This window comes from Gigantopelta aegis, chromosome 7 (genome assembly GCF_016097555.1).
Source record: "Gigantopelta aegis isolate Gae_Host chromosome 7, Gae_host_genome, whole genome shotgun sequence".
Lineage (NCBI taxonomy): Eukaryota > Metazoa > Mollusca > Gastropoda > Neomphalida > Peltospiridae > Gigantopelta > Gigantopelta aegis.
The window spans coordinates 30,928,423-30,945,417 of NC_054705.1; the positions used below are offsets into that span (position 1 = coordinate 30,928,423).

The following is a 16,995-nucleotide window of genomic DNA, read 5'->3' on the forward strand; positions in this document are numbered from 1 at the left end:
TGCAAACATGTCCTTCATAAATGAATTTGAAAGGAGAGTCCAGCAACCTCAAGCTGTACCACTATTTTTTATACTGCCACCCGTTACTACTTGTATAATTACAAAGTTCCCACCGACTGTTATATGATCTACTCCATTCTGATTGGATGACGTCCCTTAACCTTCGGACTACTGCAGGCAAGATATCTCGCCCGACGTCACACAAGCTGACATACTGTACACTGTATACAACTCCCCAATTCATATTTCATACCATTTTGCACATGGCACTCACCGGAAATATTAACCATTCACAGGAAGTAGATTATTTGACAGTATGGCATCTTTAGTTTTTCGTTTTTCAATGAAAAATACCTGGTTTTTGACAAGTATGTTCGCTTGACAACAATGGTGACACATTGCAGTCATTTTCAGGGATCGATAGTTGATTGTGAAAGTTAATTTGATAATAAATTTGATCGTTTTACCAACAACGAAAATCACCAAATATTGGGATATGAATCGTAGTACATTAAAAAAAAAAAAGTGAGTAAATATTATAAATATGTACCCACTCAATGTCGTTTTTGTCAAAAATTAATCCAGTAGTCTAATGGTTAAAAAGAGAATATTAGCCTTCGATAAACCTCAGAAGATGCTGTCTAGAAGTCAAATGGGACGCCATTACATAAAACAGTTCATGGAATGGACGTTAGAAACTGATTTTTGTGTATTTTTAACTAACTAGAAGTGTTGTTTGTAATTACAAAAAAAAAAGAAGAAAAAAAAAAAAAAAGTGAATTTATTGATGTATAACAGTCACTAATTTGACTTTAAAGGGACATTCCTGAGTTTGCTGCATTGTAAGATGTTTCCGACTAATAAAATATTTCTACGATTAAACTTGCATATTAAATACATTTTCTTGTTTAGAATATCAGTGTCTGTATATTCAATGTGTTTCTTGTCGTCTTAATATTTGTAAGAAGCCCAAACTGAATTTTGTCTTCAAATAATTTCGTACGTACGAAAAAACTATATTTTAGGAAATAAGATGAAATTTAACCTAGTACAAATATTAGAACGATCAGAAACACGTTTAATATACAGACACTAATATTTTATGCAGAAAAATATGTTTGATATGTAATTACAATCGTTAAAAAGTATCTGTTAGTCAATAACATCTTAAAAATTGCAGCAAAGTCGGGAATGTCCCTTTAACTAATACTAATTAATTTTTTCAAAAATTATTTTTAATAATATTTGTTGAAATTTTGCTTTAGGCTGAATGGCTGATATTTATATTTATTTATTTACACAGATCTTCCCATGGATTCTGAAATAGATCAGGAACATATTGCATTGCTTTATGAATAAAGGTTTAATTCTAAACTTTTTACTGTGATATATAGAAACCATACATAATAAAACAGTGTCTTCTAAATAATAAAAAAACTATACACAAAACATTTACAACTGCATCATATGATCTTAGGAGGTACATGTAGATTCAATATAAAATTCTCCATCAGTTGATATAAAGTTTAAATATGTTCATAATAAAATGTTAACTAACAAAACTAACTGTCAGATTAAAAATTGTTTTGTTAATGCAATACAATCCATATTTAATATAAAATGAAAACTCACTTATTAACCTCATTAATCTCATTAAATTACTTGAATCCAAATTAACTAAAACATGCATAAGCTCTTAATACAGAGATCCAAACAATGCTTAGTTTCATACCATGCAAAGTAAAAGACAAAATGCAGTGATATATACACACATGTACATGTAAGCTGTGTAATTATTATGATTTGTAAAAAGCAGGCCTAGCTCTGCCGCTGACCAACTTCGCCAAGTGCGAATTTTAGAAACAATTGGCGAATTTTGTTTTAATTTGGCGAATAAATTTCATGTAATAATTTTTATTTTATTAGAAATTTTTTAATGTACATTTAAACAAATGATTTGGTGAAATTTTCTGATCACCCAGAGCTAGCTGTGAAAAGTGAATGTATTTCATTTTATTTAACAAAAATACCAAAATGCAGAAGATACAAGCATGCACTTACTAATTATAAACTATCCAACACTAAGACACAAAATGCAGTGGTCTATAAGCTATGCATTTAGTATGATTTATTCAACACTACGACACAAAATGCAGTGGTCTATAAGTTGTGCATTATTATGATTTATTCAACACTACTACACAAAATGCAGTGGTCTATAAGTTGTGCATTATTATGATTTATTCAACACTAGACACAAAATGCAGTGGTCTATAAGTTGTGCATTATTATGATTTATTCAACACTAGACACAAAATGCAGTGATCTATAAGCTATGCATTTATTATGATTTATTCAACACTAGACACAAAATGCAGTGGTCTATAAGTTGTGCATTTATTATGATTTATTCAACACTAGACACAAATTCAGTGGCCTATAAGTTGTGCATTTATTGTGATTTATTCAAGAGTAAGACACAAAATGCAGTGGTCTATAAGTTGTGCATGTATTATGATTTATTCAAGAGTAAGACACAAAATGCAGTGGTCTATAAGTTGTGCATTTATTATGATTTATTTAACACTAAGACACAAAATGCAGTGGTCTATAAGTTGTGCATTTATTATTTATTCAACTAAAGCACAAAATGCAGTGGCCTATATATTGTGCATTTATTATGATCTATTCAACTAAATCACAAAATAACTTATCTGTATATTGTGCATTTATTGTGATATATTCAACTAAAACACAAACTGTTGTATCTATAAGCTGTGCATTTATATAAAATGCAGTTGCCTATAAACTGTATATTGATTATGATCTATTCAACTAAAACACAAAATGCAGTGCCCTATATATTGTGCATTCTTATTTTGATATATTCAACTGAAACACATAATGCAGTGGTCTATAAACTGTGCATTTATCATGATCTATTCAACTAAAACACAAAATGCAGTGATCTAAAACATAATCATATTTATTTCAACAAAATAAAACACAATTACACAAAATGATACATTTTTTGAACCGGAAAAAAATATAAATAAAATAAATGCAGTGATTTATATGACTAACAAAAAAGGATAGTTGGGACCAATCACCAAAAAAAAAAGAGAAAAAAAAAAAAAAAAAAAAAAAAAAAAAAAAGACACACAAACTGCACTGGCCTAACATGCATCAGTACTGACCTTCTGTTCTGCAGTAGAACCCGGTGCCCCAACAGGGAACAGACCAGGCTGAAAAGCAAGAGTTGGTTCAGGTTTATGGCTTAGAAGAAGCAAAACAAACACAGCACAAAAGAAGTCACTTGTCACAGAATAAGATGATTGACGGTTCATTCACAATGGATGCAATGAAACGCGTGCGAAACAGCTGTATATATAAAAAAAGAGTTAAATATACATCTATACCAATGACAGCATCCACAATGGATGTGGGCTCCCATTTTTGTAAGGGGGCAGGCTGATTTTTGTCTGAATTAAGTAAAAATGTCTGACTGAATAACAATGTTTATTCATATAACTGCCAAACAGCTATATAGGGTTTCAAATGAATGACGGAGCATTTTTACATGGATTACAACTAATAGTGTGGGTAGGATGATGGAAATACACAGTGAAAAGGTTTCAGGCCAGCTCATTTTGCCCGAATATCTCAATTGTTTTTTTCCAAATTTATTTATAAAATGCAGGCAGCAGCCACAAATAACTGCTGCATGCATCTATTATATTGTATTGTATTGTATTGTATTGTATTGTATTGTATTGTATTGTATTGTATTGTATTGTATTGTATTAAGCCAATATTTATTAATTCTTTTTACAAACTATTATATTTCATCTTTAGCATGAACATATAAAAAAAAAAACAATAAGTAAGATATTTACAGTAAGATATTTACTGTACAATATCAAACATACCATCAATTTATCAAAATAATGGTTTGCATGCTCTTTAAATTTCAATACAAATATATATCCATAGTAATAGGCCTACTAAACATGACATGTATATAAATACAGTGAAACATGTCTTAAAACAGATCATGTCGGGGACACTCTTCAAATTTCAATACAAATATATATCTATAGTAATAGGCCTAATAAATATGATATGTATATAAATACAGTGAAACATGTCTTAAAACAGATTATGTTGATGATTTAATATAAATCCATATTTAGACAGATTTGGTGTTTAGAGGGTAGCATTTTAGAATTTAAAAGCTTCGAGACCATGAAACTTGGCCGGTTTTGACACGATTCCGGTTTGTTCAAGGTCCGGTTTAAACCGGTTTTACTGTATGTCCAAAACACAGCAATACTTTTAATATGTTTAATTGCACATTGCATCCATTGTGAAGGAGCCCCAGGCCATGCGCACATTGCATCCATTGTGAAGGAGCCCCAGGCCATGCGCGCATTGCATCCATTGTGAAGGAACCCCAGGCCATGTGCACATTGCATCCATTGAGAAGGAACCCCAGGACATGCGCGCATTGCATCCATTGTGAAGGAGCCCCAAGCCATGCTTCCAGGTAAGAACTTTAAATTATAATCTCTAACTACACCTACTTTCCCAAAAAATATATCAAAGACAGATGGACAGATTGAAGCAGGGATGGATGGAAGGAAGGAGGGAGAAATAAAAAGGAAGGAATGAAGGAAATGTTTTATTTAACAATAAACTCAACACATTTTATTTATGGTTATATGGCGTCACATATGGTTAAGGACCACACAGATATTGAGAGAGGAAACCTGCTGTCGCCACTTCATGGGCTACTCTTTCCGATTAGCAGCAAGGGATCTTTTATATGCACCATCCCACAGACAGGATAACACATACCACAGCCTTTAATACACCAGTTGTAATGCACTGGCTGGAGTGAGAAATAGCCCAATGGGCCCACTGACGGGGATCGATCCCAGACCCACCGCGCATCAAGGAGGGAGGAAATAAATGAGTTTTTGTCTTCTGTAGTAGATAAATTTTGGATAGATGGTTGGTTGAACAAATACAAATACGAATGTTTATTTGGATTGCCGATCATTTCACAGTGTATTCCACTTATATTTCAACTCATTTTCGTGCTTATATCCAATTAAGGTTCAAGCACTGTCCTGGGCACACACCTCAGCTATCTGGGCTGTCTGTCCAGGACAGTGGGTTAGTTGTTAGTTGTTAGTGAGAGAGAAGAGGGTGTAGTGATCTTACACCTACCCACTGAGTCGTTAAAATTCGCTCTGGGTGAAAGCCAGTACCGGGCTGCGAACCTTGTACCTACCAGCCTCATGTCCGATGGCTTAACCACAACACCACCGAGACTCATCAATACATTACAATGCATATATATAAATAAATACACATCTAATTAATTAACGATAATGTTAAAAGTTAATATAAAATTGAAATGACAATTGTTAAATTAAGTATATATACTATTTTGCCTGACTGTTTGAGCCGTAAGCTAGTATAAACTTATTTAAGTTAGTACAAACAGACACTGATCCAGAGATGAAATCACCGGCCTCGGTGGCGTAGTGGTTAAGCCATCGGACTACAGGCTGGTAGGTACAGGTTCGCAGCCCGGTACCGGCTCCAACCCAGAGCGAGTTCTTAAGGGCTCAATGGGTAGGTGTAAGGCCACTACACCCTCTTCTCTCTCACTAACTACTAACCAACTAACAATTAACCTACTGTCCTGGACAGACAGCCCAGATAGCAGGACAGCGTGCTTGAACCTTAATTGGATCCAAAATAAGTTGAGATGAAGAGATGAAATCTTTTTTTATGTTTTATTGGCTTTTGGATTGGTATGTGAAGGGGACACACATTTATGAAAACACAAATGGATTTAATCAATTAAGGACTGTCAGTTATTTCTTTTACGTTCATTGGGGTATGAACAACAGAAAAAATCATTTGCAAATCATTTGCAAACTGTGTGAGTCGCAAAGCCGTTCATGCATAACCTTGCAGATTATTTTCCTGTGACAACGGTGAAAGCGTAATTCATATCTGAGACTACATCATTTGAACATCCTGTCTGGCAAAGTCAATTGTTGTATCCATGACATGCATGCTTTAACAGTTCTCTGATGAAAAATGCTAATTACCCATGTTCCACACACACAATTTTAACATGGGGTGGGATTTGAACCCACAACCAACCTAAGTTGTACGTCATAAATAAATGCAGTACCTTAACTACCGGCAAGTCATGAAAGAAAGAAAGGAAATGTTTTATTTAATGACACACTCAACACATTTTATTTATGGTTATATGGCATCAGGCATATGGTTAAGGACCACACATATATAGAGGAAACCCGCTGTCACCACTTCATGAGCTACTCTTTTCGATTAGCAGCAAGGGATCTTTTATATGCACCATCCCACAAACAGGATAGTACATACCACGGCCTTTGATATACGAGTCGTGGTGCCCTGACTGGAACGAGAAATTGGTAAGTCATGAGGTCATACATTCACATCATCGAATGAACATGTACTTTAACCATCATTTAAGCATCCTGTCCTAGACAGAGGAGCCAGCGAAAGTTGACACCTACACCCATTACAGGCAGATTATATAGAGATTATTATACAAGCTTGTGTGTCATACGGATTTCACGAAACTTATGTCAGGATTTTTGTACTGCCCGAGCGAGAGCGAGGGTAATACATAAATTCTGGCACGAGTTTAGTAAAATCAGCACAACACACACGCGAGTGCAATAATTTCTTTATTATCCATATTATTATTGTAAATTTGTTGATAAATAACAAGGGCCATCTAAAAAAAAAATTCAACCACAACAGTTACTAGAAGAAGACAAAATGACAATATATTTTACATGTACAGTCTGGGCTAGGACAGGGGAAGCAACGTCATGTTATGATGTCGTTTCCCAAAATTACCAAAATTATGTCATTACACTTGTTATTACGTGTGTGCTTCATATGATTATTATTAACCCAGTTATGTTGAACCATGTGGATAATAAAACAGCTTGCTCTGAATGAGCAAGCAAATGTTTCAATTAAGTCTATTTTCAAATATGAATATTCTTTCCCCACCCTAACCCTCAATGTTCGTGTTTTTAAGCTGCATCTCTGTGTTTAGATGACATATCTCATTATTACTATTATTTAGTAAAATTTTATTAACTTAAAGTAAAGTAGGGTTAGTGAATTTTTAATCGTGGCTAGTAATATTTTTAAATCATTGATCCCATGGCTAATAGATTTTATAAAAATTCCAGAAGCCCTGTAATCCAGAATGGTCTTTTTAAACATTTATGCCGCAGAAGTCAGTGTAACATTATATCCTGAATATTACACAACTACTGCATTTATTGAACTGTATGTGTAACACATGCTGTCTGTAACTTCATGCATAGCATGCATTGTCTGTAACATATCTGCTCAGTTAAGTCGTAGTTAATAAATACCTGAACACCAATATGCAAGCTACTTATTAAAGGACCCTGAGGACGAAATAAAACTTCTGCAACACTACCCAGTTACCCCCTCTTGTGATAAACAGCCTCCCCAGATACCGGCACATACAGTGGAAGTCTATTATAATTGTTAACTATTCAATAATTTGTCTCCAGAGACCGTTTTCGGATAATGTGAAAGAGAACACAGTTACTCCCCTTGGATAATTAGATCTGGCATTATAGCCACATGGAGATGTAGACTTTTCAAGTGAATAATCAGTCGAAATGGAGCTTAGTTCATAGCGTCTGTTACATAGAATGTATTCCACCTGACATATTATAATTTATCATTTAACTTGTACTTCCCTCACCTACACCAAGTGCTTCATTAACGAAATTCAAAGGTTTTAGTACATGCATAATTCAAGGTTTTTTGGTTTAACAATATCACTAGAGCACATCGATTTATTAATCATCCGCTATTGAATGTCAAACATTTGGTAATTTTTACATATACATGTACCTATAATGTTAGACAAGAAACCCGCTACATTTTTCCATTAGTAGCAATGGATCTTTTATATGCACCATCCTACAGACAGGATAACACATACCATGGCCTGTAATATACCAGCCACGGTGCACTGGCTAGAAAGAGAAATAGCCCAATGGGCCCACCAATGGATCCTAGACTGACCACGCATCAAGCAAGCATTTTACCACTGGGCTATACATCCCGCCCCCACCTTAGTTTGAACTGTAACGCCAGAGGCGGATCTAGTAGGGGGCAGGGGCCTGGGCCCCCCACCCCCTTAAATTTTGCGATAGTTATAATTTTATTATATATTAATTTTAATTTTTTACGATTCGCCTCCAAACCTCCTCCAAAGTTCCCTTGGCATTCCACCTCATGTCATTGGGGCCCCCTCTTAAATGTATTTTCTGGATCTGCCACTGAACACATCTGGATAAAGTTACGGTAGAGTGAAAAAAAAAGTATGCAACTGTATGCAACGTTGAAATGTGGAAATACTCTCTAAAATAATCTAAACCTTATCTCTATAACCGTTACTTTTGAGAGTTTGTGGGTTTTTAGAATTATGACAGACACAAGCATGAACAAAAACACTTCTGATGTATGGAAATTTAGCTAAGGGTGGGATGTAGGCCAGTGATAAAGTGTTCGCTTGATGTGTGGTCGGTCTGGGATCAATCCCTGCTGGTGGGCCCATTGGGCTATTTCTCGTTGCAGCCAGTGCATCCCGACTGGTATATCAAGAGCCATGGTATGTACTATCCTGCCAGTGAGATGGTAAAAAAAAAGAAGATCCGTTGCTACTAATGGAACAATGTAGCAGTTTTCCTATCTAAGACTACATGTCAAAATTACCAAATGTTTGACATCCAACAGCTGATGATTAATAAATCAAAGTGCTCTAGTGGTGTTGTTAAACAAAACAAACAAACTTTAATTTAAACAATAAAACTAAGTAATGTCCGATTTCAATAATTGAAAATGGCTTTAATAGTGAAAAATACACTATAGTGTTTAAAAACTAGTGTCTTGTCACTTCAAGGTATAATCTTTACATAATCCGACGCCATATAACTGTAAATAAAATATGTTAAGTGCGTTGTTAAATAAAACATTTCCTTCCTTCCATATAACCATAAATAAAATGTGTTGAGTGCATCATTAAATAAACCATATTCTTCCTTCCTTTACATAATTTCACAACAAAAATTAACAAAATATTTTTGGACATCATCCAATTTTGAGACTGCCCCTTTATAAAAAATAATAAAAAATGCCAAGCAATATTTGATGATAGAGCCTTTAGCAAGTCTAGCCGCCAGTATACACTGCACAGTATTGATTGGATTCTTGCACACTGGCCATAAATAATTAACGGCACCAAGAAAAATCACAATTGTTAACTGAGGCTTTGACTTTGCAGTGCATTAGAGTACATCTGTGGGAAAAAAGGGAGAGAAAGAGAAAGAGAGGGAAAGGAATAGAATGTTCGTTTAATGACACCCCAGCACATTGCTTAAGGAGTATTAAGTTTATGTTGGTTTATAATTAGAGAATGAATAATTAACGGCACAAAGAAAAATCACAATTGTCAACTGAGGCTTTGACTCTGTGGTGCATTAGAGCACAACTGCAAAAAAAAGGGAGACAAAGAGAAAGAGAGAGGGAAAGGAAAGGAATGTTTGTTTAATGACACCCCAGCACACTGCTTAAGGAGTATTGTTTAACGACACCACTAGATCACACAGATTAATTGATCATCAGCTATTGGCTGTCAAACATTTGATAATTCTGACATGTAGCAGGAATCAGACTAGTAAAGTTAAAGTTTGTTTTTGTTTAACGACACCACTAGGGCACACTGATTAATTAATTAATCATGGGCTATTGGATGTCAAACATTTGGTAATTCTGACATGTAGTCATCAGAGGAAACCCGCTATATTGTTTCCTAATGCAGCAAGGGATCTTTTATATGCACTTTCCCACAGACATGAAAGCACATACCATGGCCTTTGAGCAGTTGTGGTACACTGGTTGGAACGTAATGAGCATTAAGATTATGTTGGTTTAATTAGAGAATGATGAATAGACAGGTTTGTTTTGTTTAACGACACCACTAGAGCACATTGAATTATTAATTATCGGCTATTGGATGTCAAACATTTGGTAAGTTGGACATATAATCTTAGAGAGGAAACTCACGTAATGTTTCTATTAGTAGGAAGGAATCTTTTATATATGCACCATCCTACAGACAGGATAGCACATACCATGGCCTTTGATATACCAGTCATGATGCACTGGCTGAATCAAGAAATAGCCCAATGGAAAGAAATGTTTTATTTAATGACACACTCAACACATTTTATTTACTGTTATATGGCATCAGACATATGGTTAAGGACCACACAGATATTGAGGGAGGAAAGCCGCTGTTGCCACTTCATGGGCTAGTCTTTTCGATTAGCAGCAAGGGATCTTTTATATGCATAATAATAATTGTTGAGTGCGTCATTGAATGAAACATTTCCTTCCTTCCTTCCACTACATATTTTAATATAGATTACAACTAATAAAATGAGTAGAATGATGGTCGAGGCCAAGTCATTTTGTCCAAACATCGCCATTCGTTTTGCCTAATTGCGAAGATTTGCTTCACCAATGAACCAGGGGGAGGGTTGGAGAGACAGGCTGCCCCCTACCCCCATCTCGTAATATTATGAACAGCACAGAAGAATAACTGATCAACTTAACAGTGTGGAAATTTAAACTAAAATGGGATATACGTGTTTACATCATGCGTCCATTACCAGCCAATGATTTGTGTAAGGACGCTTGCAGGTATGCAGTTTCACAAGTCAAGGTTTGTTATCAACTAGCATTTACATATAGGGGAATTGCCAAGCAACTCTTCATTCCTGAAAAACGTTTGTTATGTTTAACAACACCACTAGAGTACATAGCGATTATTATACGAGCTTGTGTGTCGTACTGATTTTACGAAACAAGTGTCATGATTATTTTATTACCTGAGCGAGAGCAAGGGTAATACATGAATACTGACACGAGTTTCATAAAATCAGTATGATTCACATGCGAGTGTAATAATTTCTTTATTATTCACATTATTCCAAATATTATTTTCATGAAAAGCAAGCTAGGACCATGTCAAAACGTTTCAAACATAACTCTAAAAAGAGACCACAAAACGATGTCATTTTTCCGAAATGACATCATTTTGATAAGTGTTTACACTGGAGAAGCCGCATTAAGTTATGACATTGCTTCACAATATTATGTCATTTGCTGTGCACGTGAAATCATTATGACACATGTGGGTCCTACTGGTTATATTTCCCTGAATATGTGGATAATAAATTGATTTATTAATCATCAGCTATTGGATGAATATTTGGTAATTCAGATATATAGTCTTAGAAAGGAAACCCGCTACATTTTTTTCCATTAGTAGCAAGGGATCTTTTATATGCACCATCCCACAGACAGGATTGCCAATGCCAATGCCAAAGCCAATGCCAAAGCCAAAGGAGTTAAAGTGCACATTCAGAGCAAACTGTTGTAGCGCACACCTCCATCCAGGACAGGAAAGTTTGGGAGGTGAAGGAAGGACCGCCTGCACTGGCAGGTGCAAGGGAGCACCAGCAGTCCAACCGTAGTTAGTAACAGGCGGGAGGTGACAAGATTGCACATACCATTGCCTTTTATATACCAGTTGAGGAATGAGAAAAAAGCCAGTCAGTTGAATGGATCCACTGAGGTGGTTGGATCCTGCGATGCAAGCACCTCAGGTGAACACTCAACAGACTGAGCTAAATCCTGACCCCACAAGGCAGGGCTTCTAGATTATGGTAGCCCCACTCCCATGGCTAGTGATATTCAATGTTGGGCTAGTAAATAACTACTATTGCCATGCCAGACGGCTAGTGAACTCTTTTTGGGACCAATGTTGCAGGTAAGTCTGTTTTGTAAATATGAACATTGTGCCCCACCCAACCCCCAATGTTAGTGTTTTTAAGCTCTGTCTCCCTCTTTAGGTACCATATCTGAATATTACTATTATTTAGTAAAATTATATTGACTTAAAGTGAAGTAGGGCTAGTGAATTTTTAATCGTGGCTAGTAAAATTTATAAAATCACTGATCCCATCGCTAGTGAATTTTTAATCGTGGCTAGTAAAATTTATAAAATCACTGATGCCATCGCTAGTGAATTTTTAATCGTGGCTAGTAAAATTTATAAAATCACTGATCCCATCGCTAGTGAATTTGATACAAATTCTAGATGCCCTGCAAGGTAGAGTCCTCTATGTAAAACAGGCATTCGGAGAGTCCTGCTAAAGCAATACCTGTCCCTTATACAGGGCCCAACGGATTTTCATGTCTCCTAAGTTCAAGGCTCATAACTCTGTGAAAAATTAGTAAATTGCCATGAAAGTCTAACTATATTTGCAACAGAACATGAAAAAGCTATACACAAAATGTCAAATCAATATCTTGAGGCATTGCAAAACCAAAGTTTGGAAAACAAATGTTCGTATCTCCTATGTTCAAGGGCCATAACTCTGTCAAAACTGGGTAAATAGTTATGAAAATAAATAGTATACATGTATTATAAAGCCATACACAAATTTTCAGCTCTAAAGGTGGGACAGATGGATGGACAGACAGACAGACAGCCAGGCAGACAAACAGAAGGACAGACAGACAGACAGAACAGACAGAGAGACAGAAGGACAGACAGACAGACAGAAGAACAGACAGAGAGACAGACAGACACACAGACAGGCGGACAGACAGACAGAGGGACAGACAGACAGAAGGACAGACAGACAGACAGAGACAGAAAGACAGACAGAAGGACAGACAGACAGACAGAAAGACAGACAGAAGGACAGACAGACAGACAGAAGGACAGACAGACAGAGAGACAGAAGGACAGACAGACAGAAGGACAGACAGACAGAAGAACAGACAGAGAGAAAGACAGACAGACAGAGGGACAGACAGGACAGACAGACAGACAGAAGAACAGACAGAGAGACAGAAGGACAGACAGACAGAAGGACAGACAGACAGACAGAAGAACAGACAGAGACAGAAAGACAGACAGACAGACAGAAGGACAGACAGACAGAAAGAAGAACAGACAGACAGACAGACAGAGGGACAGAGATGAAACCTAGTTCCTTCCAGTTGGATCAATAGCGGACTAATAAAGGAAGGAAGTAATGTTATATTTAACAACACATTTAATTAGTGTCGGACACATAGATAATTAAAGAGGAAACCCAGAGCCACCACACAATGGGCTGCTCTTTGTGATTAGCAGCAAGGGATCTTTTATATCCAGCATCACACAGATAAGATAGTAGATACCACAGCCTTTGGAACACCAGTTGTGGAGCACTGGTTGGAACGAGAAATGGCCCAATGGGCCTACTGACAGGAATCAATCCTAGACCGACCGTGCATCAGGTTAGCACTTTACCACTGGGCTACGTCTTCCGTTCAGGTTGAATAGTTTTATCCGGCAACCACCGTTTCTATTGACAGAATATGATTACAGATAAAGCAAAGACTTTTGACATCATGTGACATCACACGCATAGCCTACATTACAAAATCGCTTGTTTGACCTCTAGGTCATCATACAATGTGGTTGAAATAACAGAAATAATAGCTTTTCCCCTTAATTTTTATGGTCTGCAGGATAAAGATAATAACTAGTTAACGACGTCGGATATCTGCTTTATCCTATTCAGGCCAATGAAAAATTTCCCATTCTTAACTTAGCAGATATCCAACATCATTAACTAGTTATTCTCTATATAATTTAACAAATATACAACGTAAGTTGTGAAATCAATACAAGTGACATAAGACACGTACCAGATGTGTCAATACAGTATATATCTTTTATTTTATCTTATATTTGAGCTTTAAATGGCTTTAGGAGAACAAAACAGCATTGTTTTAGATGACAATTTTCAGCTGTTTTTAAAAGTACATTTTGTGGTGCTGAAATGGGGAGCACGGCCACTTCAGCACCCTCTCTCCATTTCCTGCAAACCTGAATACACATTTTAATACATAGACAGAACCACATTATGTCATACCAATTGATTTGCCATGTTATTTATTGCACAAGTTTATAGTGCGCAGAATATTATACCACGGGATATACCGTGTAGCGGTCGAGTGGTATAAATCTTGCGCACTATAAACAAATTGAATTTTATAGAATTGATGGAACGCTGAGCGTCTTGGCTATGAAAATATGCCATTCCTGGCTAGGGACATGATGCCATTCCTGGCTAGGGACATGATGCCATTCCTGGCTATGAAAATATGTCATTCCTGGCTAGGGACAGATGCCATTCCTGGCTAGGGAAAGTACGTCATTCGGGTGAACTTGTACAACATGTTTGTTTCTACTGCACGGACAGACTTGCTTTTATTACTAGTAAGATTAAATGGGTATGTAATAAATACACATCCTTACACAATGATATTGTGATGCATAATGATAATAATTTGCAGTAACTGCTGTTTAGAACATCAAACTCTGTACTGTGTGATCAAACCCTGTACTGTAAGATCAAACCCTGTCCTGTGTGATCAAACCCTGTACTGTAAGATCAAACCCTGTCCTGTAAGATCAAACCCTGTCCTGTAAGATCAAACCCTGTACTGTAAGATCAAACCCTGTACTGTATGATCAAACCCTGTACTGTATGATCAAACCCTGTACTGTATGATCAAACCCTGTACTGTATGATCAAACCCTGTACTGTATGATCAAACCCTGTACTGTATGATCAAACCCTGTACTGTAAGATCAAACCCTGTACTGTAAGATCAAACCCTGTACTGTATGATCAAACCCTGTACTGTAAGATCAAACCCTGTACTGTAAGATCAAACCCTGTACTGTATGATCAAACCCTGTACTGTAAGATCAAACCCTGTACTGTATGATCAAACCCTGTACTGTAAGATCAAACCCTGTCCTGTAAGATCAAACCCTGTACTGTATGATCAAACCCTGTCCTGTAAGATCAAACCCTGTACTGTAAGATCAAACCCTGTCCTGTAAGATCAAACCCTGTACTGTAAGATCAAACCCTGTCCTGTATGATCAAACCCTGTCCTGTATGATCAAACCCTGTCCTGTATGATCAAACCCTGTCCTGTATGATCAAACCCTGTACTGTAAGATCAATCCCTGTACTGTATGATCAAACCCTGTACTGTAAGATCAAACCCTGTACTGTATGATCAAACCCTGTACTGTAAGATCAAACCCTGTCCTGTATGATCAAACCCTGTCCTGTAAGATCAAACCCTGTCCTGTAAGATCAAACCCTGTCCTGTAAGATCAAACCCTGTACTGTAAGATCAAACCCTGTACTGTATGATCAAACCCTGTACTGTATGATCAAACCCTGTACTGTATGATCAAACCCTGTACTGTAAGATCAAACCCTGTACTGTATGATCAAACCCTGTACTGTATGATCAAACCCTGTACTGTATGATCAAACCCTGTACTGTACTGATCAAACCCTGTCAAACCCCTGTAAGATCAAACCCTGTACTGTATGATCAAACCCTGTACTGTATGATCAAACCCTGTACTGTAAGATCAAACCCTGTACTGTAAGATCAAACCCTGTACTGTATGATCAAACCCTGTACTGTATGATCAAACCCTGTACTGTAAGATCAAACCCTGTACTGTATGATCAAACCCTGTACTGTATGATCAAACCCTGTACTGTAAGATCAAACCCTGTCCTGTATGATCAAACCCTGTACTGTAAGATCAAACCCTGTACTGTAAGATCAAACCCTGTGCTGATCAAACCCTGTACTGTAGATCAAACCCTGTACTGTAAGATCAAACCCTGTACTGTAAGATCAAACCCTGTGTCCTGTAGATCAAACCCTGTACTGTAAGATCAAACCCTGTACTGTAAGATCAAACCCTGTACTGTATCAGATCAAACCCTGTACTGTATGATCAAACCCTGTACTGTAAGATCAAACCCTGTACTGTATGATCAATCCCTGTACTGTAAGATCAAACCCTGTCAAACCCTGTATGATCATGATCAAACCCTGTACTGTAAGATCAAACCCTGTCCTGTATGATCAAACCCTGTACTGTATGATCAAACCCTGTCCTGTAAGATCAAACCCTGTCCTGTAAGATCAAACCCTGTACTGTATGATCAAACCCTGTACTGTATGATCAAACCCTGTCCTGTAAGATCAAACCCTGTACTGTAAGATCAAACCCTGTACTGTATGATCAAACCCTGTACTGTAAGATCAAACCCTGTACTGTATGATCAAACCCTGTACTGTATGATCAAACCCTGTCCTGTATGATCAAACCCTGTACTGTATGATCAAACCCTGTACTGTATGATTACAGGCAGGACAGCACAAACCATGGCCTTTGTTGAACCAGTTATGGATCACTGGTCGGTGCAAGTGGTTTACACCTACCCATTGAGCCTTGTGGAGCACTCACTCAGGGTTTGGAGTCGGTATCTGGATTAAAAATCCCATGCCTCGACTGGGATCTGAACCCATTACCTACCAGCCTGTAGACCAATGGCCTAACCACGACGCCGGTCATTAGCTAACATAAATGCACTAGCAGGAGAATGTGGAAGCAGATGTGACAAGTTTTTTGTTCATGACTAAGCACAGCATGCCACAGTGTATACACCAGAACTCGGTAATGATGTATTGTGTGTTCCGTTACCTAACAGAATTATTCTTCATTCATGCTTGAAGTTTAGCAAATTACAAATTACGAATTCTCCAAGCAAACGACTGTTATCTATCTCCAAGTGGACGCAGAAGGATTTGCAGATGTAATCAGCCTGTGTGGGTTTATTTCCAAAACATGATTCTTCGGTAACAGTTTGGATGTTTTAGACGTCATGCAGTTTGTGCTTCTTCTTT

The 16,995-nt window shown here is 37.0% G+C and overlaps 1 protein-coding gene across 5 annotated transcripts in view; it reads right to left on the bottom strand.

The window, feature by feature from the left end:
• Positions 1 to 16,995, bottom strand: part of LOC121377386 (regulating synaptic membrane exocytosis protein 2-like) — a 120,664-nt gene that overhangs the window by 68,566 nt on the left and 35,103 nt on the right. For all 5 annotated transcript variants that reach the window (XM_041505367.1, XM_041505368.1, XM_041505365.1 and 2 more), the window contains exon 3: positions 3,198 to 3,245. In XM_041505367.1, coding sequence (XP_041361301.1) covers positions 3,198 to 3,245 — 48 coding nt within the window. The remainder of the gene's footprint in view (positions 1 to 3,197; positions 3,246 to 16,995) is intronic.